Source organism: Macaca thibetana, chromosome 16 (genome assembly GCF_024542745.1).
Source record: "Macaca thibetana thibetana isolate TM-01 chromosome 16, ASM2454274v1, whole genome shotgun sequence".
In the NCBI taxonomy this organism is placed as follows: domain Eukaryota; kingdom Metazoa; phylum Chordata; class Mammalia; order Primates; family Cercopithecidae; genus Macaca; species Macaca thibetana.
The window spans coordinates 19,872,622-19,898,904 of NC_065593.1; the positions used below are offsets into that span (position 1 = coordinate 19,872,622).

At 48.2% G+C, this 26,283-nt stretch overlaps 2 protein-coding genes across 4 annotated transcripts in view; both read left to right on the top strand.

Annotated features, from left to right (window-relative positions):
* The window catches only part of CRK (CRK proto-oncogene, adaptor protein), a 36,210-nt gene extending 14,470 nt beyond the window's left edge, over positions 1–21,740 (top strand). Inside the window, exons 2-3 of one of the 2 annotated variants that reach the window (XM_050763578.1) lie at positions 4,363–4,898; positions 18,850–21,740. In XM_050763578.1, the coding sequence (XP_050619535.1) occupies positions 4,363–4,898; positions 18,850–18,987 (674 nt within the window). In that variant the 3' untranslated portion in view covers positions 18,988–21,740. The remainder of the gene's footprint in view (positions 1–4,362; positions 4,899–18,849) is intronic. The other variant, XM_050763579.1, reaches the window with a different exon arrangement.
* Positions 1–26,283, top strand: part of YWHAE (tyrosine 3-monooxygenase/tryptophan 5-monooxygenase activation protein epsilon) — a 130,631-nt gene that overhangs the window by 27,627 nt on the left and 76,721 nt on the right. The window lies entirely within an intron of this gene.

Here is a 26,283-nt window from a genome sequence, read left to right on the forward strand (position 1 = left end):
CTGTGTCTCAACTGAAATTATAAAAATTAGCCAGGCGTGGTGGCACACACCTGTAATCCCAGCTACTTGGGGGGCTGAGGCAGGAGAATCGCTTGAACTCAGAAGGTGGAGGTTGCAGTGAGCAGACATCCAGCCACTGCACTCCAACCTGGATGACAGAGCAAGACTCCGTCTTCAAAAATAAAGAGACCCGGCCGGGCGCGGTGGCTCAAGCCTGTAATCCCAGCACTTTGGGAGGCCGAGACGGGCGGATCACGAAGTCAGGGGATCGAGACCATCCTGGCTAACCCGGTGAAACCCCGTCTCTACTAAAAATACAAAAAACTAGCCGGGCGAGGTGGTGGGCGCCTGTAGTCCCAACTACTCGGGAGGCTGAGGCAGGAGAATGGCGTGAACCCGGGAGGCGGAGCTTGCAGTGAGCTGAGATCCGGCCACTGCACTCCAGCCTGGGCGGCAGAGCGAGACTCCGTCTCAAAAAAATAAATAAATAAATAAATAAAATAAAGAGACCCTTTCACACACAAAAAAAATCCCAACAATAAGCAAATAATTAAAATTAATAACAGGCTGGATGCAGTGGCTCACATCTGTAATCTCAATACTTTGGGAGGCCAAGGTGCGCAGATTGCTTGAGCCCAGGAGTTCAAGACCAGCCTGGGCAACACAGCAAAACCCCATCTCTACAAAAAATACAAAAACTAGCCAGGTGTGGTGGTGTGCGCCTATAATCCCAGTTGCTCAGGAGGCTGAGGTGGGAGGATCACTAGAGCCTGGGAAGTGGAGGCTGCAGTGAGCCGAGATTGTTCTCAGGAGATCAAGACCTGCCTGGGCGACATGGCAAAACACCATTATTTAAAAAAATAGGCCGGGCGTGGTGGCTTACGCTTGTAATCCCAGCACTTGGGGAGGCAGAGGCAGGTGGATCTCTGGAGCTCAGGAGTTCAAGACCAGCCTGGGCAACATGGTGAAAACCCTATGTCTACAAAAAATACAAAAATTAACTGGGCGTGGTAATGCATACCTGTAGTCCCAGCGACTCCGGAGGCTGAGGTGAAAGAATGGCTTGAGCCCAGGAAGTGGAGATTTCAGTGAGCCAAGATCATGCCACTGCACTCCAGCCTGGGCGACAGAGCCAGACCCTATCTCAGAAAACAAAAACAAAACCGCGGCCTGGGCAGTAAAGCAAGACACTGTCTCTATTAAAAAATTTGAAAATCAGCTGGGTGAAGGGCCGGGCACAGTGGCTCACGCCTTTGAGAGGCCTAGGTGGATGGATCACGAGGTCAGGAGTTGCAGACCAGCCTGGCCAAGATGGCAAAACCCTGTCTCTACTAAAGATACAAAATACAAAAATTAGCCAGGTGTAGTGGCGTGGGCCTGTAGTCCCAGCTACTTGGGAGGCTGAGGCAGGAGAGTTGCTTGAATCCAGGAGGCTGAAGTTGCAGTGAGCCAAGATTGTGCCACTGCACTCCAGCCTGGGCGAGTGTGACTCCATCTCAAAAAAAAAAAAAATCATCTGGGTGCAATGCCATCTGCACCTTTAGTTCCAGCTACTTAGAAGGCTGAGGTGGGAGAATGTCTTGAGCCTAGGAGTTTAAGACTGTGGTGAGCTATGATCACACCACTGCACTCCAGCTTGGACAACAGAGGTAGACCCTGTCTAAAAAGAAATAACAAAAACACATACTCAGGAGACTAAGGTGAGAGGATCGCTGGGCCCAGCAGTTTGAGACCAGCCTGGGCCACATAGCAGGGAGACTCCTGTCTCAAAAAACAAAGCCCGGGCCAGGCGTGGTGGCTCACACCTGTAATGCTACCACTTTGGGAGGCCAAGGCAGATGGATTACTTGAGCTCAGGAATTCGAGACTGGCTTGGGCAACGTGGCGAAATCCCTTCTCTACAAAAAATGAGTTGGGCATGGTGATGCGTGCTTGTAGTCCCAGCTACTCCAGAGGCTGAGGTAAGAGGATGGCTTCAGCCTAGGAGGTAGAGATTGTAGTGAGCTAAGATCACGCCACTGCACTCTCGCCTGGGTGACAGAGCCAGACCACCTGGTTGCAAGACGACTGCAAAGCCAAAAACTCACAAAACTCGTTTTGATTTTTTTTTTGAGAGAAAGTCTTGCTTTGTTGCCCAGGCCGGAATGCAGTGGCACGATCACGACTCACTGGAGCCTTGACCTGCTCTCAGGCGGTTCTCTCACCTCAGCTTCTCCAGTAGCTGGGACTAACAGGCATGCACCACCTTGCCTGGCTAATATTTTCTTGTTTTTTTAAGAGATGGGATCTCACTTTATTGCCCAGGCTAGTCTTGAACTACTGGCCTCAAGCAGTCCTCCTACCTTGGCCTCCCAAAGTGCTGGGATTACAGACGGAAACCACTGTGCCCAGTCATTTTTTTTTTTCACATTTACTTAGTTTTTCTTTTTTTAAGAGTCAATGTCTTGCTCTGTCATCCAGGCTGGAGTGCTTTGGCGCGATCATGGCTCACTGTACTCACAAACTCCTGGGCTCAAGCGATCTGTCACCTTAGCTTCCCGAGTAACTACAACTGCAGGCGTGCACCACTAGGCCCGGCTAATTTTTTTTTTTTTTTTTTTTTTGAGACGGAGTCTCGTTCTTTTGCCCAGACTGGAGTGCGGTGGCACGATCTCGGCTCACTGCAAGCTCCACCTCCTGGGTTCACGCCATTGTCCTGCCTCAGCCTCCCGTGTAGCTGGGACTACAGGCGCCTACCACTGCGCCCGGCTAATTTTTTGTATTTTTAGTAGAGATGGGGTTTCACCGTGTTAGCCAGGATGGTCTCTATCTCCAGACCTCATGATCCGCCCGCCTTGGCCTCCTAGAGTGCTGGGATTATAGGCGTGAGCCACTGTGCTCGGCCAACCCAGCTAATTTTTAATAATTTTTGTAGTGATGAAGTCTTGGCTGTGTTGAAAGTCTTCGCTGGTCTGAAAATCCTGGATTCAAGCGATCCTCCCACCTCAGCCTCCTAAAGTTCTAGGATTAAGGTGTGAGGCACCAGGTCCAACAAAATTCATTTTCTTTTATTTTTGTTTGACACAGAGTCTTGCTTCACTGTCCAGGCTGGAGTGCATTGGCATGATCATGGCTCACTGTAGCCTTGACCTCCCAGGCTCAAGCCATCCTCCTACCTGAGCGTCCCGAGTAGCTGGGACTACAGAAGTGTGCCACCACGCCCAGCTAATTTTTTAAATTTTTTGCAGTGACAACCATGTTGCCAGGCTGGTCTTGAACTCCTGAGCTCCGGGGATCCGCCTGCCTCAGCTTCCCTAAGTGCTTGAGCCTGGAAGGTCAAGGCTGCAGTGAGCTGTGATCGTGCCACTGCACTCCAGCTTGAGCGGCACAGTGAGACTCTCAACAACAACAAAAACCATAACAATAAAGAGACAGTTTTTCTTATTCGGAATTATACATTCTAGATGTGGAGGGGAAAAATGTATGAGCTCAGTGCAGACACTAAGCTCTCTCCACCCTCTGGAACATCAGCAGGGACCCATGGAAAATGAGAGCTTGCTACATTTCCTGAGATTGAAAAATAGATGCAGGCCGGGCACTGGCTCACGCCTGTAATCTCAGCACTTTGGAAGGCTGAGGTGGATGGATTACCTGAGATCAGGAGTTTGAGACCAGCCTGGCCAACATGGTGAAACCCCATCTCTACTAAAAATACAAAAAAAAAAAAGCTGGGTGTGGTGACGGGAGTCTGGAATCCCAGCTGTTCGGGAGGCTGAGACAGGAGCTTCGCTTGAACCTGGGAGGCGGAGGTTGCAGTGAGCTGAGATCGCGCCCCTGCACTCCAGCCTGGGCGACAGAGTGAGACTTGGTCTCAGGAAAAGATGTGACAGAACCTTGAGGCGTACACTGCTCTGTAAATAGGGCAGCGACAGGATGTGTTTGGAGGATGCGCTGAAAGCCCCTCTGTCTTTGATTCAAGTATGAGAGTGCGTCCTGACCAGCCTAGTCTCTTGGCCTTCTGATCCTTCCCTGGGGCCCTAGTGATGGGCATCTTTCTTCCCAGGGGATAGTTCAGCTTCCAAATGTGATGTCGGTATGCTGTGAAGAGAAGGGTTATTTTTTCTAGAGTTTTTTTTTTTCTGGTTAAATCTTGACTAAATGTATATGGGGCGTGAACTCTCCATTTCGGCCAGACACAGTGGTGACCTCCTATAGCCCCAGCTACTCAGGAGTTTGTGGCGAGAGGATCACTTGAACCCTGGAGGTCAAGACCAGCCTGGGTAACACAGTGAGATCCCAATTCTAAAAAAAAATAAAATAAAATCTGTATTTAATTTCCAGTATAGTACATCATTAAATAACAGCCTGCTCTGTTTTTTCCAGGGGTGAGCCCCTCCAGACTCCGAATAGGAGATCAAGAGTTTGATTCATTGCCTGCTTTACTGGAATTCTACAAAATACACTATTTGGACACTACAACGTTGATAGAACCGGTTTCCAGATCCAGGCAGGGTAGTGGAGTGATTCTCAGGCAGGAGGAGGCGGAATATGTGCGAGCCCTCTTTGACTTTAATGGGAATGATGAGGAAGATCTTCCCTTTAAGAAAGGAGACATCTTGAGAATCCGGGACAAGCCTGAAGAGCAGTGGTGGAATGCGGAGGACAGCGAAGGCAAGAGAGGGATGATTCCAGTCCCTTACGTCGAGAAGTATAGACCTGCCTCCGCCTCAGTATCGGCTCTGATTGGAGGTAACCAGGAGGGTTCCCACCCACAGCCACTGGGTGGGCCGGAGCCTGGGCCCTATGCCCAACCCAGCGTCAACACTCCGCTCCCTAACCTCCAGAATGGGCCCATATATGCCAGGGTTATCCAGAAGCGAGTCCCCAATGCCTACGACAAGACAGCCTTGGCTTTGGAGGTACATAACGTGCACAATGTAGAAAGAAGAGATCTGCTGCAGGGTCTCCTCTCGGTCCTCTTAGAGCTTTGTAGCAATGCTGACTACAGCAGCATTGGGATGTTGTAGATGGCAAAGCTGCTAAGCACTGATTTTGGCATTTAATGTTGGGTTTTCTCTTTTTCATAGAAAACCTGTTTGGGAATGAGTAAGCTTAAAACTGTATAACTGAATGTTCTTAATTGATCTACTAAACACACTTGGACTGCTTTAATAACACCACCTGAATTCACAGGAATTCACCTCAAATGTTTTTCCTCATCCACATCCTCATCTGTTTTCTTGCTTTCTGTTTGTCGTTGTCTAAAAGAAGGTGGGTTCAGATGGATTTGAGTGTAATAAGTGGTCTCTATCAAAGCACTTAAATGGAATTTTCCCGCAGAAACTTGTTTTTGCTTCAGGGGACGTGAAGTTCCTTACCACTAATTGTGTTCATTGAGTAAGAATCCAGGAGGAAGCAGGCATGGTAGAGGTGTGAAGAGACTCACACCCAGAAGTCCTCATTCCGAGGAGTGGCAGGTGCACGGGTCTTTCTAAATCATTTAAGAAGCCAGTTCTTCCTCAGAAGTTAATTTTTGCCTTAACTGGTGAAATACCTTCGGTAGCCCACTTCCTTCTGGCCAGCCATTACATGGTGTTAATTCCTTTATTCCTTTGTTTCTCAGTCACACCTTTATCTCCTTCCTTTCTTCTTCCTTCCTTCCTTTCTCCATTCCTTTCTTTTCAGAAGAGCTGATGGTTCAGTGTAAAAGCTAGTACAGACTGGGCACAGTGGCTCACACTTGTAATCCTAGTGCTCTGGGAGGCTGAGGCAGGAGGACCACTTGAGACCAGGTGTTCAAGACCAGTCTGGGAAACGTAGTGAGACCTCAGCTTTTTAAACAAAAAGTGGGGAAAAAAAAAAAAAAACAAACAAAAACGGCCAGGCATGGTGGCATGCACCTGCAGTCCTGGCTTGAATGAGAAATGGAATGTGTGTTGTCAGAGTTATCACTGCCTCTTGTTCTCATTCTTTGTTTGGAGGAAAATAGATTTCTACCCTCAGGTCTTCCTGTGAGGTGAGATGAGATGACGGTAACATCTGGCATGGTGCTGTGGGTATGATGGATCTGACTCTTTTTTATTTTCTTGTTTTTTCCTCTCTCTTTTTTTTTTTTATTTTTTCTGGCCTTACTGAGTCACTAGGTGTAACTCTTGATATTTATTCCAGACTTTGTTAGCACTGGGTTGAAGTAAGTATGAAAACATGGATCAAACGCCGGGTGTGTTGGCTCATACCTGTAATCCCAGCACCTTATGAGGCGGAGGTGGACAGATCAGTTGAGCTCAGGAGTTGGAGACCGGCCTAGGCAGCATGGCAAAATGCCATCTCTACAAAAAATTAGCCAGGCATAGTGGCACATGCCCGTGGTCCTAGCTACTCGGGAGGCTGAGGAGAGAGGATCACCTGAGCCTGAAAGGTCTTGGCTACAGTGAGCTGAGATGATGACACTGCCCTCCAGCCTGGGTGACAGAGTGAGACTCTGTCTCAAAAAAAGAAAAACCATGGAACAAGCCAGCTGACCCAGGAGAAACCAGTTATCACATGAATTTTGCTTCTATTTGCATTTCCCTTCTCAAAGAGATTTTATCATGCCTGCCTTAATTAGAGGCTTTACTGCTCAAAAAAATGGTTGAGCTTTTCTACCTGCTGTGAAACACAAATCTTATAAATAAAGATTTGAGTAGAAAACTGGTTTATGATTTTAGTAAGTTTTTCTTTTTGATTTGGGTATTGGGTTTTTTGGGGTTTTTTTTTTTCTTTTCTTGTTTTTTTTTTTTTTTTTTTTTTTTTTTGAGACGGAGTCTCGCTCTGTCGCCCAGCCCAGGCTGGAGTGCAGTGGCGCGATCTCGGCTCACTGCAAGCTCCGCCTCCCGGGTTCACGCCATTCTCCTGCCTCAGCCTCCCGAGTAGCTGGGACTACAGGCGCCCACAACCGCGCCCGGCTAATTTTTTGTATTTTTAGTAGAGACAGGGTTTCACCGTGGTCTCGATCTCCTGACCTTGTGATCCGCCCGCCTCGGCCTCCCAAAGTGCTGGGATTACAGGCGTGAGCCACCGCGCCCGGCTTTTTTTTCTCTTTGAGACGAAATCTCGCTCCATCGCATGGGCTGGAGTACAGTGGCACGATCTCGGCTCAGTGCAACCTCCGCTTCCCAGGTTCAAGCGATTCCCTTGCCTCAGTCTCCTGAGTAGCTGGGATTACAAGCACACACCACCATGCCCGACTAATTTTTGTAGTTTTAGTAGAGACAGGATTTCACCATGTTGGCCAGGCTGGTCTCGAACTCCTGACCTCAGGTGATTCAACCACCTTGGCCTCCCAAAGTGGTGGGATTATAGGTGTGAGCTGTTGTGCCTGGCCAATTTTTAGAAATGTCTTTATGTTGAGCTAAAACGTAGGTACTGTGTGTGATCACTGCTTATCAAGGGGATGGGGAGCTTAGCTTCAGGCATTATCAGTTGAGCTAGAGATCTTTTGTGACTCACACAAGAGCCAGGGTAAGGCCTGTCTCCCTTTTCCACCTATGCCAGTTTCAGTCCGTTGCTGATGCAGGTGAATCGTTAAGGCTGAATTGTCCTCATTTGTTTCCATCAATTTGAAAGACTGTTGATGGGCCCTAGATATACTACCTGTTACTTAGATCAGGGGTCTGCAAACCTTTTCTGTGAAGGTTTTTGAGGGCCTTAAATTCTGTGTCCCAACTCTGCCATTGTAGCAAGAAAGAAATCATAGATAAAACAACAAATGAGCTTGCTATGTTCCAATAAAGCTACAAAAACAACAGGCGGATGTTTGGCCAGGTGCTGTGACTTACGCCTGTAATTCCAGCACTTTCAGAGGCTGAGGTGGGAGGCTTGCTTGAGTCCAGGTGTTTGTAATCAGTCTGGGCAACATGGTGAGACCCAGTCTCCACAAAAAAATTTTTTTAAAAATTAGGTGATCTAAAAACAAAACATACATGCCAGGCGCGGTGGCTCACGCCTGTAATCCTAGCACTTTGGGAGGCCGAGGTGGGTGGATCACCTGAGATCAGGAGTTTAAGACCAGCCTGACTGGTACGATGAAACCCTGTCTCTACTAAATATACAAAAATTAGCGGGGCATGGTGGTGGGCACCTGTAATGCCAGCTACTTGGGAGGCTAAGACAGGAGAATAACTTGAGCCTGGGAGGCAGAGATTGCAGTGAGCCGAGATGGTGCCGTAGCACTTCAGCCTGGGCAAAGAAACTCTGTCTCAAAAAAAAAAAAAAAAAAAAAGCCATGCATGGTGGTGTGCACCTGTGGTCTCAGCTGCTTGGGAGGCTGAGGTAGGAAATTGCTTGAGCCCAGGAGGTTGGAAGACAAGGCGCATGTGCTGCCTCTCTCTCCTTGCTTTTCCATTGTGTTGTGTATATGAATTTGTGTGTGCGTCCTGCCCTGAGCTCACTGAAAGCAAGTCTGGATGAAAGGAATGTTTGCAGTCATTGATGTGCTTCTGGTTGGTAGTAGGGACCTAGAAAAGCGGTCACCTGGGTTTGCACCAGCAAAGAAAATCAGAGTTCTGTGATGTCCCCTGTACAGTGAATTCCAAAAATGAAAACCATTTGGGTTCTGGTTTTATTCTTATTATCTCTGGAACTCACTGATCAGCTGGGTAATCTTTTCTTCCTGCACTAATTCTAGATCTGACTGCACCAGGATCATGATTAGCCTTGAACACTACATAGAATTAGGGAATGACCAGTGTTCGTTACGTTCCTTGGGAGCAAAGAAACTGGAGTAACCACGTTGAGTCTTCTTTACCAGTGACTCCATGATACAGCTGAAGTTGCTTCCTCAAAAAGGAAAGACAGAAGGATGCTTGTTATATTTTAGTCAACTTTTCTAGGTGTTTTGTGGATTGTGGTTCTTTAGGATATAGCCTTAAGTCCACCATTCTACTTGATAGTAAAATCTATGTTTAAATACCTCAATGTTACATTCTTTGTTCTTTCTTTTTTTTTTTTTTTTTTTTTTTTGAGACAGTCTCGCTCTGTCGCCCAGGCTGGAGTGCAGTGGCGCGATCTCGGCTCACTGCAAGCTCCACCTCCTGGGTTCATGCCATTCTCCTGCCTCAGCCTCCCCAGTAACTGGGACTACAGGCGCCCGCCACCACACCCGGCTAATTTTTTTTGTATTTTTAGTAGAGACAGGGTTTCACTGTGTTAGCCAGGATGGTCTCTATCTCCTGACCTCATGGTCCGCCTGCCTTGGCCTCTCAAAGTGCTGGGATTACAGGCGTGAGCCACCGTGCCTGGCCTTCTTTCAGACTTCTAAGGGATAAATGAGTAGGGATTTGTATGAGGCAAGATGTTATTGGGGAAAGGAATTATGTGTAAATTAGACCTTTGGACCATATCAGAACTATTTTTAATGTATAGATTCTCCTTTTTTTTTTTTTTTTTTTTTTTTTTGAGACGGAGTCTCACTCTGTCACCTAGGCTGGAGTACAGTTGCACAGTCTCGGCTCACTGCAACCTCCGCCTCCCGGGTTCACGCCATTCTCCTGCGTCAGCCTCCCAAGTAGCTGGGATTACACGAGACCGCTACCACGCCTGGCTAATTTTTTGTATTTTTAGTAGAGACGGGGTTTTACCGTGTTAGCCAGGATGGTATCAATCTCCTGACCTCGTGATCCGCCCACCTTGGCCTCCCAAAGTGTTGGGATTACAGGCATGAGCCACCGCACCTGGCCCTTTTTTTTTTTTAGATGGAGGCTCCCTCTTGTCACCCAGGCTGGAGTGCAGTGGCTCAATCTCAGCTCACTGCAACCTCCGCCTCCCAGCTTCAAGCAATTTTCCTGCCTCAGCCTCCCGAGTAGCTGGGATTTACAGGTGCACGCCACCGCGTCCGTCTAATTTTTTTTTTTTTTTTTTGAGACAGAGTCTCGCTCTGTCGCCCAGGCTGGAGTGCAGTGGCCGGATCTCAGCTCACTGCAAGCTCCGCCTCCTGGGTTCACGCCGTTCTCCTGCCTCAGCCTCCCGAGTAGCTGGGACTACAGTCGCCCACCACCTCGCCCGGCTAGTTTTTTGTATTTTTTAGTAGAGACGGGGTTTCACTGTGTTAGCCAGGATGGTCTCGATCTTCTGACCTTGTGATCCACCCGTTTCGGCCTCCCAAAGTGCTGGGATTACAGGCTTGAGCCACCGCGCCCGGCCATAATTTTTTTGTATTTTTAGTAGAGATGGGGTTTCATCATGTTGGCCAGGCTGGTCTCCAACTCTTGACCTCGGGTGAGCTGCCCACGTCGGCCCTCAAAAGTGCTGGGATTACAGGTGTGAGCCACCGTGCCCGGCCAGATTCTCTTGGTTCTACCCTACAGAGGAAAACCACATCAAAATCCAAATTTTTTTTACACCAGGTATGGTGGCATGTGCTGTAGTCCAAGCTACTTGGGAGACTGAGGGCAGAGGAACCCTTGAGCCCAGAGTTTTTTTTTTCTTTTTGTGACAGTGTATTGCTCGGTCACCCAGGCTGGAGAGCAGTGGCACAATTCTGGCTCACTGCAAACTCTGTCTCCCGGATCCTTGTGCCTCAGGCTCCTGAGGACCTGGGATTATAGGTGCCCACCACCATGCTCAGCTAATTTTTGTATTTTTAGTGGCGACCAGGTTTCACCATACTGGACAGGCTGGTCTGCAACTCCTGACCTCAAGTTATTCGCCCAACTCGGCCTCCCAAAGTACTGGGATTACAGGCATGAGCTTCCTTGCCCAGCTGAGCCCAGGAGTTTGAGGCTTTGCCCAGCAATGCAGTGAAACTCTGTCTCTCTTAAAAAAAAAAAAAAAAAGAGGCCAGACACAGTGGCTCACCTATAATCCCAGTGCTTTGGGAGGCCAAGCAGGAGGAGGATTGCTTGAAGCCAAGAGTTCAAGATCAGCTCAGACTCCAAAGCAAGACCCTATTTCTACAAAATTAAAAGTACAAAATTAGCCAGGTACAATGGCACGTGCCTATAGTCCCAACTACTTAGGAGGCTGAGATAGGGGAATCACAAGCCCAGGAGTTTGGGGCTACAGTGAGCTACACAACTGGGCACCCTCGCTTAGAGCAAAGCCTGATCTCAAAAAAAAAAAAAGAAAGAAAAAAAAACAACCAAAAAGAAAAATCTTTTCTTTACAGTTGATTAGGTTCTTGGCAGAGAGATTCAAATATAGGGGGATGAGATAATGGCTATGCCATAACTGAAATGAATCTTTTTTTGTTTTTGTTTCTGTTTTTTGAGAAAGAGTTTTGCACTTGTTGCCCAGGCTGGAGTGTAAAGGCACTGGGTTCAAGTGATTCTCCTGCCTCAGCCTCCCGAGTAGCTGGGATTATGGTCGTGTGCCCCCACGCCTGGCTAATTTTGTATTTTTCACAGAGATGGGATTTCAAAATGTTGGTCATGCTGGTCTTGAATTCCTGACCTCAGGAGTTCACCCACCTCGACCTCCCAAAGTGCTGGGATTACAGGTGTGAACCACTGCACCTGGCCTGATTCTGATTTTTAAATGGATAAAGAATAAAATTTGTAAGCAATCAGTTGGGCTAATTAACCTGACCAAAATGGCCTTGAAGTAAAAATACCTCAAGGAAGACCTTACTAAAATTAAATAACCCTTTGTGTTTTTTGGGGCCTTTCTCCTGAAATGTTGAAAGCACATGAAAATTCTCCTGAGGTCCCAAAGGCACTATGGTGATATTTAGAGACCAGGGCTTCCTGTGGCACCAGACGCTGCCTTAGGCTGTTTTTTTTGTTTGTTTTGTTTTTTTTTTTTGAGACGGAGTCTCGCTCTGTTGCCCAGGCTGGAGTGCAATGGCGCAATCTCGGCTCGCTGCAAGCTCCGCCTCCCGGGTTCATGCCATTCTCCTGCCTCAGCCTCCTGAGTAGCTGGGACTGCAGATGCCCGCCACCTTGCCCGGCTAATTTTTTGTATTTTTAGTAGAGATGGGGTTTCACCGTGGTCTCGATCTCCTGACCTCGTGATCCGCCCGCCTCGGCCTCCCAAAGTGCTGGGATTACAGGCGTGAGCCACCATGCCCGGCCTGCCTTAGGTCTTTTTTTTTTTTTTTTTTTTTTTGAGACGGAGTCTCGCTCTGCCGCCCAGGCTGGAGTGCAGTGGCCGGATCTCAGCTCACTGCAAGCTCCGCCTCCCGGGTTCACGCCATTCTCCTGCCTCAGCCTCCCTGAGTAGCTGGGACTACAGGCGCCCGCCACCTCGCCCGGCTAGTTTTTTGTATTTTTTAGTAGAGACGGGGTTTCACCGTGTCAGCCAGAATGGTCTCGATCTCCTGACCTCGTGATCCGCCCGCCTCGGCCTCCCAAAGTGCTGGGATTACAGGCTTGAGCCACCGCGCCCGGCCTGCCTTAGGTCTTTAACAGTTTAGAGGAAGGGATGGCTGCCGACTCTGGCTGGAGGAGGGCAGAGGAAGAATGCCGGAAGGATTTGGGTATTCTAAGAACCACCATGGTGAAACCCCATCTCTACTAAAAATGCAAAAATTAGCTGGGTGTGGTGAGGTGCCTGTAGTCCCAGCTTACTCGGGAGGCTGAGGCAGGAGAATCACTTGAATCCTGGAGGTGGAGCCAACATAGTGCCACTGCACTCCATCCTGGGTGACAGGAGCAAAAACTCCGTTACAAAAAAAAAAAATCCTGAAAAGATCTGGAGCCGGGCGGGTACCTGTAGTTCCAGCTACTCGGGAAGCTGAGGCAAGAGAATGGCGTGAACCTGGGAGGCGGAGCTTGCAGTGAGCAGAGATTGCACCACTGCACTCCAGCCTGGGCGACAGAGCCAGACTAGGTCTCAAAAAAAAAAAAAAAAAAAAGAGAAAAGAAAAGATCTGAAGGCACATCAGCAGGCTTTGCCCCACATTTTGAGAAATTGGTGTCGTTCTGTGTTAACAGCAAGGGGTGGGACTGGTCCACTTTTGAACCTACCCTTCACTTCTTAGAGCTCTGTGGGATGTGATTTGAGACCACACTTTAGATGCTTAAGAATAAAGACAACATAGGCTGGGCGTGGTGGCTCATGCCTGTAATCCTAGCACTTTGGGAGGCTGAGGTGGGTGGATTACAAGGTCAGGAGTTCGAGACCAGCCTGCTCAGCATGGTGAAACCCCGTCTCTACTAAAAATACAAAAAAAAAAAATTAGCTGGGCGCGATGGTGCGCACTTGTCGTACCAGCTACTTGGGAGGCTGAGGCAGGAGAATTGCTTGAACCCGGCAGGTGAAGGTTGCAGTGAGCCAAGATTGCGCCACTGCACTCCAGCCTGGGTGACTGAGTGAGAGTCTGTCTCAGAAAAAGAATGAAGACAATATAACATTGAGGTATGTATGTATGTATGTATGTATATATGTATTTATATATTTATTTTGAGACAGAGTTTCGCTCTTGTTGCCCAGGCTGGAGTGCAATGGCACGATCTTGGCTCACCGCAGCCTCCGCCTCCCAGGTTCAAGCGATCCTCCTGCCTCAGCCTCGCGAGTAGCTGGGATTAGAGGCATGTGCCACCACGCCTGGCTAATGTTGTATTTTTAGTAGGGATGGGGTTTCTCCATGTTGGTCAGGCTGGTCTCAAACTCCCGACCTCAGGTGATCCGCCCACCTTGGCCTCCAAAAGTGCTGGGATTACAGGTGTGAGCCACCGCGCCCGGTCAACACTGAGGTATTTAAACAGATTTTGCTTTCAAATAGAAGAGTGTACTTAAGGCTATATCCTAAAGAGCCACCTTCCACAAAATCTCAGGGATCCAGTTTGATGAGTTTACATCCATGTGTGCCTGTGTGACAGCCATCCAGGCAAAAGAACGTTTCCAGTGCTCCAGACGCTCCCTCATGGGCCTGTGTTTTCTTTTTGAGACGGAGTCTTACTCTGTCGGCCAAGCTGGAGTGCAATGGCGTGATCTTGGCTCACTGCAACCTCTGCCTCCTGGGTTCCAGCGATTCTCCTGCCTCAGCCTCCCTAGTAGCTGGGATTACAGGCATGAGCCATCATGCCTGGCCAATTTTTGTATTTTTAGTAGAGAGAGAGTTTCACCATGTTGGCCAGGCTGGTCTCGAACTCCTGTCCTCAAGTGATGTGCCTGTGTCAGCCTCCGAAAGTGTTGGGATTACAGGTATGAGCCACCGTGCCTGGCCTCCTGTGTTTGTTTCCAATATGAGTAAAATAACGAATTCAGATATAGCAGATATTGGGGATGTTAGTGGAGAAGACGGGCCTTAAGTTATCAGACCATATTCTTTTTTTTTTCTTTTGGGATGGTGTCTCGCTCTGTTGCCCAGGCTGGAGTGCAGTGGTGGGATCTCGGCTCACTGCAAGCTCCACTTCCCGGGTTCACGCCATTCTGCTACCTCAGCCTCCCGAGTAGCTGGGACTACAGGTGCCCACCACCATGCCTGGCTAATTTTTTTGTATGTTTAGTAGAGATGGAGTTTCACTGTTAACCAGGATGGTCTCAATCTCCTGACCTCGTGATCTGCCCACCTCAGCCTCCCAAAGTGCTGGGATTACAGGCGTGAGCCACCGTGCCCAGCCAAGATGCTTCTCCTTTTTTTGGAGACAGAATCTTGCTCTCTCCACCAGGGTGGGGTGCAGTGGTGCACTCAGCTCACTACAGCCTCAAACTCCCAGGCTTAAGGGGTCCTCCTGCCTCAGTCTCCTGAGTAACTGGAACTACAGTTGCACACCATGATGCCTTACTAATTTTTTTTTTTTTTTTTTTTTTTTTTCAAGAGAGACAGTCTTGCTATTGTTGCCTAGCCTGGCTGGGCTGGGGCATGTCAGAACCCTTTTTTTTTTTTAAGAGAGTTTTGCTGTGTCGCCCAGGCTGGAGTGCAGTGGTACTATCTTGGCTCACTGCAGTCTCTACTTCCCGGGCTCAAGCAGTCCTCCCATGTCAGCCTCTTGAGTAGCTGGGACTACAGGCGCACACCACTATGCCTGGCTCATTTATTTCTTTATTTTATTTTTTGAGACAGAGTGTAGCTCTGTTGTCCAGGCTGGAGTGCAGTGACACAGTCGCGGCTCACTGCAACCTCTGCTTCCTGGGTTCAAGCTGTTCTCTGCCTCAGCCTCCCAAGGAGTTGGGATTATAGGCGCACGCCACCATGTCTGGCTAATTTTTGCATTTTAGTAGAGATGGGGTTTCACCAATTTGGCCAGGCTGGTCTTGAACTCCTGACCTCGTGATTCACCCACCTCGACCTCCCAAAGTGCTGGGATCACAGGCGTGAGCCACCGCGCCCGGCCAATTGTTTTATTTTTTGTAGAAACGAGGTTTCACTATAGTACACAGGCTGGTCTTGAATTCCCAAGCTCAAGTGATCCTCCTACCTCGGCCTCCCAAAGTGCTGGGATCACAGGCGTGAGCCACCGCGCCCGGCCCAGATGTGAGAAACTTTGAATTCTAAAGTTGCTGGCAGGCCAGGTGCGGTGAGAGCCCTGGTGGTAGCAGCCTGTGAGGATTGTTATCTGTGTGGAAGGATAGCGCACCATCATCCCTTCCTCTCCTTCCTTCACACGTGTGCTCAGCCTTCATCTTCATGACACAGGCAGATTTAGCTGCTTGGTTTTTTCTGTTTTTGCAGAAAGGGTCTTGTTGCCCAGGCTAGAGGGCAGCTTCGACCTCCCAGGAGGCTCAAGTGACCTTCTACCTCAGCCTCCCAAGTAACTGGGACCACAGGCGCACACCAGCACGCTTGGCTTTTTAACATTTTTGTAGAGACAAGGTCTCACTCTTTTGCCAGGGCTGCTCTCAAAATCCTGGGCTCAAGCCATCCCCCCATCTCAGCTTCCCACAGTGCTGGGATTACAGGCATGAGCCACCGCACCCAGCCCACTGCTATTTTTTCTCAACCTCTGTATCTTATGTGTCTCTCTATCCCCTTCTTTCTGTCCCTCATTTTCTCAGCATCCTATGACCCATACAATGACTTGAGGCCTCTGTGATTTTTAGAGAGGTCTTTAGGAGGCAGCAGAGGGGCCAGGAGGCCAGCTGTCCATCTGTAAATGAGGCCCTGCGGCTGGACCTCCGTGGGCTTTGGTCAATAGTTGGCCTGCGGACGTTTTTAGGGAACCCAGTACAACCCCAGGAGCATGATTTGAAAGTTCCTGATACTGTATAAAATGCATACATGGTGCGGAGGCTCATGCCTGGAATTAGCTGGGCATGGTGGTGTGCACCTGTAGTCCCAGCTACTCGGGAGGCTAAGGTGGGAGGATCCCCTGAGCCTGAGAGTTACAGGCTGCAGTGAGCCATGATGGTGTCACTGCACTCCAGCCTAAGTGACAGAGTGAGACCTTGTCTCAAAAAATAAAAGATAAAAAGCATAAATGGGCTTTGGAACCGGATAGCTCTGGGCTCAAATTCCCAGCTCTGTCACTAACTGCCGCCTCTGTGGCACGTGTATCACGCCATTTCTCTAAACTGCCGTCTTTCGATTTGTAAAATGAAAGCAGTTCCTGTATTGCAGGATGATTATGAGGATTGGAAAATACCTTATATTTTAATGTAATATAAAGTTATAAAATATAAAATGCCCTCTGCTATATAATAATTCAGTAAATAGTAGTTGGTTTAATAAAACCAAATGAGCCGGGCACGGTGGCTCAAGCCTGTAATCCCAGCACTTTGGGAGGCCGAGATGGGCGGATCACGAGGTCAGGAGATCGAGACCATCCTGGCTAACACGGTGAAACCCCGTCTCTACTAAGAAATACAAAAAAAAAATAGCCGGGCGAGGTGGCGGGCGCCTGTAGTCCCAGCTACTCGGGAGGCTGAGGCCGGAGAATGGCGTAAACCCGGGAGGCGGAGCTTGCAGTGAGCTGAGATCCGGCCACTGCACTCCAGCCTGGGCTACAGAGTGAGAGACTCCGTCTCAAAAAATAAAAAAAAAATAAAAATAAAATAAAATGAACAGAGTATGCACAGAATTCAAATATTGATACTTAAAGGATGGTCATAAAACTCTTTAGTCCAGTGGCATGGCATCTGAGGCTATATTTCACCATTCAGCATTTTGCCATGGGGTGAATCCATTCATCAGACTGACCTCTGAAGTTTCATAGCAGGATAGAAATATATCATAGATTGTTAAAACTTTATATTTCGGCCGGGTACAGTGGCTCACGCCTGTAATCCCAGCACTTTGGGAGGCCAAGGTGGGCGGCTCACGAGGTCAGGAGATCGAGACCATCTTGGCTAACAAGGTGAAACCCATCTTTACTAAAAATATTTTAAAAATAGCATCCAGGTGTGGTCGCGGGCACCTGTAGTCCCAGCTGCTTGGGAGGCTGAGGCAGAAGAATGGCGTGAACCTAGGAGGCGGAGCTTGCAGTGAGCTGAGATCCCGCCACTGCACTCCAGCCTGGGTGACAGAGCGAGACTCTGTCTCAAAAAAGAAACAAAAAAACAACTTTATATTTCATTTTGCAACGAGACATTTCGTAAATACATGCTGAAATACAGGGGGGTTTTTTGTTTTTGTTTTTTGAGGCAGGGTCTGGCTCTATTGCCCAGGCTGGAATGGAGTGGTGTGATCTCAGCTCACTGCAACCTCTGCCTCCTGGGCTCAAGCAATCCTCCCACCTCAGCCTCCGGAGTAGCTGGGACTGTGAGCGGCCACCACCACACCCAGCTAATGTTTGTATTTTTTGTAGAGATGGGTTTCACCATGTTACTCAGGCTGGTCTCAAACTCTGAGCTGAAGCAATCCATCCACCTGTGTCAGGCTCACCAAGTGCTGGGATTGCAGGCATGAGCCACTGTGCCCAACCATAGTTGGTTTTTTTGACCCCTCATTGGGTAATGATCAGGTAATCAGCAGCATTGAGGGGGCAGCAAGGTCTGTCGAATGGTGGGATTGGGGGGCTGGGCAGGCAGTGGCTTGTCAAGTAGAGCTTGCTTAATGAGGTGGGGGTTTTCTGAGAGCTAATTGGATTTGGAGTTTGGACCTCTACCTGCCCATACGGGAAAAGGCTTGCCTTGGTCAGGAGGTGATGGGAACACTTGATTTTCTAGGACCAAGTGGCCTATGCTTGCCATGATCAGTTTCTGCTGTGCAAGCGGTAATAGACCAGGACATGTGTGCGAGTGGGCTGGGGGACTGTGCTGCTGCCGGATGCTAAAGATGGGAGAAGGTGGCCGGGCACCGTGGCTCACGCCTGTAATCCCAGCACTTTGGGAGGCCAAGGCGGGTGGATCACGAGGTCAGGAGTTCAAAACCAGCCTGGCCAAAATGGTGAAACTCCATCTGTACTAAAAATACAAAAATTAGCTGGGCATAGTGGCGGGCACCTGTAGTCCCAGCTACTCTGGAGGCTGAGGCAGGAGAATTGCTTGAACCTGGGAGGCAGAGGTTGCATTGAGCTGAGATCATGCCATTGCACTCCAGCCTGGGCAAGAGAGCAAGACTCCATCTCAAAAAAAAGAAAAAACACAAAAAAAGAGGGGAGAAGGTTGCTTCTCCTCGGACAGGGTCTGCGGAGCAGGTAGAAAGCCGAGGGTAGTGAGTACAAAGAAAGGGAATACTAGCTCACTCACTGAAGTTGGGATTGCTTGTTCAGAGACACTTGAGATTTCCAATAATTACCACTTTCCTTTTTTAATCAAAAAGTATCATTATCTGGGATCCTGTTTTACTTTCTGTATTCTCTATTTTTCTGCACTGCTAAAAACACTTCTTCCTTCTGCCTGCATTAACCACAAGGAATCAGTCTGGTGGCTGGGGCTGGGGAGGCAGCAAGGGGCCATTTCTGTCACATCCCTAGAGCAATCACATGGGCAGGGTGTGCTGACCAGAGAACGGAGTTGTGCAGCTGCATTCCTAACTGGAAATAAAGTGCTCTCCTTATTCTCCTCCTGCAGGTCGGTGAGCTGGTAAAGGTTACGAAGATTAATGTGAGTGGTCAGTGGGAAGGGGAGTGTAATGGCAAACGAGGTCACTTCCCATTCACACATGTCCGTCTGCTGGATCAACAGAATCCCGATGAGGACTTCAGCTGAGTATAGCTCAACAGTTTTGCTGACAGATGGGAACAATCTTTTTTTTTTTTCCAGCTGCCATCTATACAGTTTTCTTACAGATGTCAAAAGCAGTCTAGTTTATATAAGCATTCTGTTACCTGTGATCTTTTTTTAGACTGAACTACTCCATTCCTAGTCTTCTGTACCATATTCAGGGTACGAACTGGAGGGCTCGTGTGTTAGCTTCTGAAATTGGCAATTGGAGGAGGTAGTGGCCGTGCCTGTGTGTGTCAGAAGGGATAGGTATCTTGCCTCCTTTCTCTCAGGCAATGCAAATCACCCTGTGGAAAACCGATGGACAGGAAGGAGTATTACACACTGCTTACCCTGATTTATTCAGTGGTTTTGTTTTCATTCTGGAACCATACTATCAAATGGCGACAGACTGTTCCCTTCCACCCCCGGGAAGTAATGCACTGTGTGAATAGTATCAAGCAGGACTGCTTTCATTGTATGGAGCATGACCAGCATATGACTCATTCTGACATTTCAGATCCTAAGAATTCTAAGAACACTACTAGAAGCATTTGTTCCTTCCTAGTCGATGCTTCATACTTTTTCTTGGGATTCTTTTAGCCCTTGACATTCTTGTCCCCCAAACCTGTAAGTAGGTTAATTCCTAGGATAAGTGTGTATTTTCATTCCAGGTGAGAAGCAGAATGTACCGAGCACTTTATTCAGTGCATAGCTTTAAGCCAGTGTTGGATTCACTAAGTGGACAGCCAGTCTCCCAGCTCTCTGCCTTCCCCTAAAGGGTCGTAGTAGGTCACCCTTCTACAGCAGTTTAAACTAGAGTCCTAACTGATGGGATCCAGCAGGGCCATTTCTCCTGAAGGCCAGTATCCTATTAGGAGACTCTTGGAATTCTTAGGTTCTACTCAGAGTGGAAGGACCAATCACCTCTAATATTCTGTGGAAGGTTTTGGGGCCAAATTCTGCCCTCTGCATTCTGTGCAACTTGTATAAAAGTCAAGTTAGTATTACATGAGTTTGGGGTAGGGTTAGTGCTTTGAAAAATGTTGAACTGGCTGGGCGGTAGCTCACGCCTATAATCCCAGCACTTTGGGAGGCCGAGGCGGGTGGATCACGAGGTCAGGAGTTCGAGACCAGCCTGGCCAACATGGTGAATCCCTATCTCTACTAAAGATACAAAAAATTAGCTGGGCGTGGTGGTGCACACCTGTAATCCCAGCTACTTGGGAGGCTGAGGCAGGAGAATTGCTTGAACCTGGGAGGTGGAGGTTGCAGTGAGCCGAGATAGCACCACTGCACTCCAGCCTGGGTGATAGGGCGAGACTCTGTCTCCAAAAAAAAAAAAAATGTTGAACCAATCCTGAATTACTGATGTATTATTCATTTCTCATGAGGAGAGTAATGCTGTTGAAGTACATTACATTATAAACTGCCTTCACTTTTGGCTCTTTTTATGTTCAGGTTTAGTTTACCAACCGATTTAAGTATGGAATGATTTATATGGGGTCAGGTGCTCCAAAAAATAGACTTATGAGACCAAAAATGATCTAGGCTATTTAGACTACAGCATGAGACTTCCAAGTTAGTTCCCAGTCTATAAAGGCACTTACCGGTCTGTGGTGTGGTATGACCAGTAGAAACACCTTCTAGTTTGCTTTGGACCTCATTTTGGAAAAATAATCTACCTTTCTAATTGTTCTGCATAGATTAATATGATCAATTTGCATTCTTTGAACCTATACCAGATTGTGGTATCTGAGGGACTGGCACATTGCCTAACACACAGTGTGCACGTATTTGTCTGAGTGAATGAGGAAACTGAGAAACTGGTGACGTGGCACAGGGAAGCCAGCTGGCCCGGGATTCCATACATGACCACAAGCAGACTAATGAGTTGACGCTAATTTAATGTATTTTTACCTCACACTAAGGTCATGCTTGATAAAGACATTAAACTCAACTTGTAAAAGATTAGCACAGTGCTGTGCACAGAGTGGGTGCTCAGTAGTGTTGAATGAACAGGTTTGTAATCCTAGATGTAATTCCATCTGACTGCTTTGTTAAATTTTCAGTTAGAACATAGATACTGTAAAATCCAGATACACATTAAATCTTGTTTTCCTGAAAGATGGCATCTAAAATATTTGTAGAAAAACCTTGTCGCAAATGATTTGAATGTTCCTATTTTCTTTTCCTTTGACTTTGATATTGGCTTGTAATGTCTCTTTTCATCATATGTAATATCAGTGGAACATGCAGCGCTACTCAAGTCCTAAGGATTCCTCAGTGATCGGTGGTCCAGAGCCGTTCCATGAACCGCTGGCCTGGATTTGGCTGTTGGGTGTGGCAGTTAATGCACCTCAAGAAATCAAAGGATGTCTTATGTCTTCCCAAAAAAAGCAAATGCTGAAATCCTATTGGCAAAGTAAACTGAAATTGGCTGCTATATTTTATATAATCATTTCTGCAAATCCCGTTTTTGGAATACTAATATTTGACATGGTTAATTCTTATTAATTTGTTGGAATTGTTTATTGTTAATAATGCAAATAGATAATTTTTAATTATCCACAAGTAACATTTCACTATTAATGGTTTGAAATAGGTGATAAGCAAACCAATTTGAAATAAAATATAAACATGTGCCATTGTATTATAACACTATACACTTTCTTGACAGTTAAATTTAAAAAAACTGTGTTTCGTAGCATGTATTGTATGTGTTTATAGTTTACATAGCAAATAAACATATGGCCAAATGTTTGGCTTGCTGATGTTTTGGAAAAAGGAATCTTTGAATATTTTTCACAAAAGAGCTGAATCTTTTTTTTTTTTTTGAGACGGAGTCTCGCTCTGTTGCCCAGGCTGGAGGGCAGTGGTGCGATCTCGGCTCACTGCAACCTCCGCCTCCTGGGTTCACGCCATTCTCCAGCCTCATCCTCCCGAGTAGCTGAGACTGCAGGTACCCACCACCATGCCTAGCTAATTTTTTTTGTATTTTTAGTAGAGACGGGGTTTCACTGTGTTAGCCAGGATGGTCTCAATCTCCTGACCTCATGATCCACCCGCCTCAGCCTCCCAAAGTGCTGGGATTACAGGCGAGAGCCACTGCGCCTAGCCCTTTTTTTTTTTTTTTTTTTTTTTTGAGACAAAGTTTCGCTCTTATGGCCTAAGCTGGGGTGCAGTGATGCGATCTCGGCTTACTGCAACTTCTGCCTCCCAGGTTCAAGCAGTTCTCCTACCTCAGCCTCCCGAGTAGCTGGGGTTACAGGCATGCACCACCACGCCCAGCTAATTTTTTGTATTTTTGGTAGAAATGGGGTTTCACCATGTTAGCCAGGCTGGTCTCGAAAGCCTCACCTCAGGTGATCCACCTGCTTCCGCCTCCTCAAGTGCTGAGATTACAGGTGTGAGCCACCACCACGCCCAGCAAGAGGTAAATCTTTACGCTTAGGCAATAGGAGGTATGTGCCTTCAGCAGCCTACAGTCATGTAATTAGAGAAACAATTTTACAAGCTCTATGGGTGCTTAAAGATGGGAATAGGCCGGGCGTGGTGGCTCATGCCTGGTAATCCCAGAACCTTGGGAGGCCGGTGAGCGGGGGCGGTCAGATCAGAAGGTCAGGAGTTCAAGACCAGCCTGGCCAACATAGTGAAACCCCGTCTTTACTAAAAATACAAAAATCTGGGTGGGCATGGTGGCTCACTCCTGTAATCCCACCAATTTGGGAGGCTGAGGTGGGTGGATCACAAGATCAGGAGATATGACCATCCTGGCTAACGCAGTGAAACCCTGTCTCTAGTAAAAATACGAAAAATTAGCCAGTCGTGGTGGCACGCACCTGTAGTCCCAGCTACATGGGAGGCTGAGGCAAGAGAATCGTTTGAACCCGGGAGGCGGAGGTTGCAGTGAGCTGAGATGGCACCGCTGTACTCCAGCCTGGGCAACAGCGAGACTGTCTCAATAAATAAAATACAAACATTAGCCAGGTGTAGTGACGTGTGCCTGTAATCACAGCTACTCGGGAGGCTGAGGCAGGTGAATTACTTGAACCTGGGAAGTGGAGATTGCAGTGAGCCAAGATCGCACCACTGCACTCCAGCCTTGGTGACAGAGTGAGACTCCATCTCAAAAAAAAAAAAAAAAAAAAAAAAGGATGGGATTAATCAATAGATATATAGATACAGATTTTTTATTTTTTTTGTTTGAGATGGAATTTCACTCTTGGTGCCCAGGCTGGAGTGCAATGGCGTGATCTCGGCTCACTGAAACCTCCACCTCCCGGGTTCAAGCAGTTCTCCTGCATCAGCCTCCCGAGTAGCTGGGACTACAGGCATGAGCCACCATGCCCAACTAATTTTGTATTTTTAGTAGAAATGGGATTTCTCTATGTTGGTCCGGCTGATCTGGAACTCCCAACCTCAGGTGATGCCTCAGCCTCCCAAAGTGCTAGGATTACAGGGGAGAGCCACCGTGCCTGGCCCTTTTTTTTTTTTTTTTTTTGAGACGGAGTCTTGCTCTGTGCCCCAGGCTGGAGTGCAGTGGCGCGATCTCGGCTCACTGCAAGCTCCGCCTCCCGGGTTCATGCCATTCTCCTGCCTCAGCCTCCCGCGTAGCTGGGACTACAGGCGCCGCCACCTCGCCCGGCTAATTTTCTTGTATTTTTAGTAGAGACGGGGTTTCACCGTGTTAGCCAGGATGGTCTTGATCTCCTGACCTCGTGATCCGCCCGTCTCGGCCTCCCAAAGTGCTGGGATTACAGGCTTGAGCCACTGCGCCCACTTTTTTTTTTTTTTTTTTTTTTTTTTTAAGACAGTTTCACTCTTGTTGCACAGGCTGGAGTCCTATGGTGCTATCTCAGCTGGTTGCAACCTCTTCCTCCTGGGTTCAAGTGATTCTCCTGCCTCACCCTGCTGAGTAGCTTCACCCTCCTGAGTAGCTGGGATTACAGGCATGTGCCACCATACCTGGCTAATTTTTGTATTTTTAGTAGAGATAGGGTTTCGCCATTTTGGACAGGCTGGTCTCGAATCTCCTGACCTCAGGTGATCCACCTGCCTTGGCCTCCTAAAGTGCTGGAATTACAGGTGTGAGCCACCGCGTCTGGCCTCCTGAGTTTTTTGTTTTTTGTTTTTTCTTTTTTTAAGACGAAGTTTTGCTCTCGTGCCCCAGGCTGGAGTGCAGTGGCGCGATCGCAGCTCGCTGCAACCTCGCCTCCCAGGTTCAAGTGATTCTCCTGCCTCAGCCTCCCGAGTAGCTGGGATTACAGGTGCCTGCCACCAGGCCCGGCTAATTTTTCTATTTTTAGTAGAGACGGGATTTCACCATGTTGGCCAGGCTGGTCTTGAACTCCTGACCTCAGGTGATCCACCCGCCTCGGCCTCCCAACGTGCTGGGATTACACGCGTGAACCACCCACCGTGCCCGGCCTCTGGCCTGATGATATTTTTAAGGGTCTCCATGAGTATCAGTCATAAAATACTGATTTGAGGGGACCATAAGAATCATATAAAGGCCTGAAAGCAGGGCGGGTACCGTGGCTTGTGCCTTTAATCCTAGCACTTGGGAGGCCTAGGCAGTCGAATCATGAGATCAGGGGTTCGAAACCAGCCTGGCCCACATGGTGAAACCCTGTCTCTGCTAAAAATACAAAAAAAAATTAGCTGGGTGTGGTGGCATGCGCCTGTAATCCCAGCCACTTACGAGGCTGAGTCAGAAGAATTGGTTGAACCCAAGAAGCTGACGGTGCAGTGAGATTGTGCCACTTCACTCCAGCATGAATGACAGGGTGAGACCCTGTCTGAAACAAACCTGTGGAATGGTGTGTGTGTTTATGTAGTCTACAGTATTCATACCACCTGTCATATTTTGTGACCTTGACTTCCAGGTTAAATTCTTTTCCTCTTACAGGTATGAAAACGAAAGGGGGCCGGTATAGAAGAAAATGAAAATAACCATTAACCCTGCTAAGTTTGACAGGGGGAGGCGAAGGATTTGGCGTGCTGTTGCCACCCATGTTCTGAAGCCTATGAAATGGGAGATCAGGTAGAGGGCAGAAAAGAACCAGCCATGTAGAAGTGAAGCTCAACAACAGAGCAGGCCGGGTGCGGTGGGCGGATCGCCAGAGGTTGGGGGTTCAAGACCAGCCTGGCCAGCATGGAGAAACCCCATCTCTACTAAAAATTAAAAAATTAGCCGGGCGTGGTGGCAGGCGCCTGTATTCCCAGCTAGTCGGGAGGCTGAAGCAGGAGAAGCACTTTAACCGCGAGGCAGACGTTGCAGTGAGGAGATCGCACCATTGCACTCCAGCCTGGGCAACAGAGTGAGACTCTGTCTCAAAAATAAATAAGTACAGAATTAGCCAGGCGTGGTGGCAGGCGCCTGTAATCTCAGCTACTCAGGAGGCTGAGATGGGAGACTTGCTTGAACCTGGGAGGCAGAGGTTGCAGTGAACCAAGGCCATGCCACTGTACTCCGTCCTGGGTGACACAGCCAGACTCCGTCTCAAAAAGCAAACAAGTGGCCAGGCTCGATGGCTCACACCTGTAATCCTAGCACTTTGAGGCTGAGGTGGGCAGATCATGAGGTCAGAAGATCGAGACCATCCTGGCTGACACAGTGAAACCCCGTCTCTACTAAAAATACAAAAAATTAGCCCTGCGTGGTGGTGGGCGCCTGTAGTCCCAGCTACGTGGGAGGCGGAGCTTGCCGTGAGCTGAGATCGCGCCACTGCACTCCAGCCTGGTGACAGAGCGAGACTCCATCTCAAAAAAAAAAAAAAAGCCAACAAGCAAAAAAAAAAAACTATGATATTTAGAAAAAAGGAATGAATGTGGTGGGTGTTTTTTTTTTCCTTTTTTTTTTTTTTTGAGATGGAGTCTTGCTCTGTCACCCAGCCTGGAGTGCAATGGTGCCATCTCAGCTTGCCACAACCTTCACCTCCCAGATTAAAGGGATTCTTCTGCCTCAGTGTCCCAAGTAGCTGGGATTACAGGCGCCCGCCACTCTGTCTCAAAAAAAAAAAAAGGCCAGGCGTGGTGGCTCACACCTGTAATCCCAGCACTTTGAGAGGCTGAGGCGGTTGGATCACGAGGTCAGGAGTTCAAAACCAGCCTGGCCAAAATGCTGAAACTCCATCTCTACTAAAAATACAAAATAATTAGCTGGGCATGGTGGCAGGCACCTGTAATCCCAGCCAGTCGGGAGGCTGAGGCAGAGAACTGCTTGAACCCGGGAGGTAGAGGATACAGTGAGCTGCGATCACACCATTGCACTCCACCCTGGGCAACAGGGTGAGACCC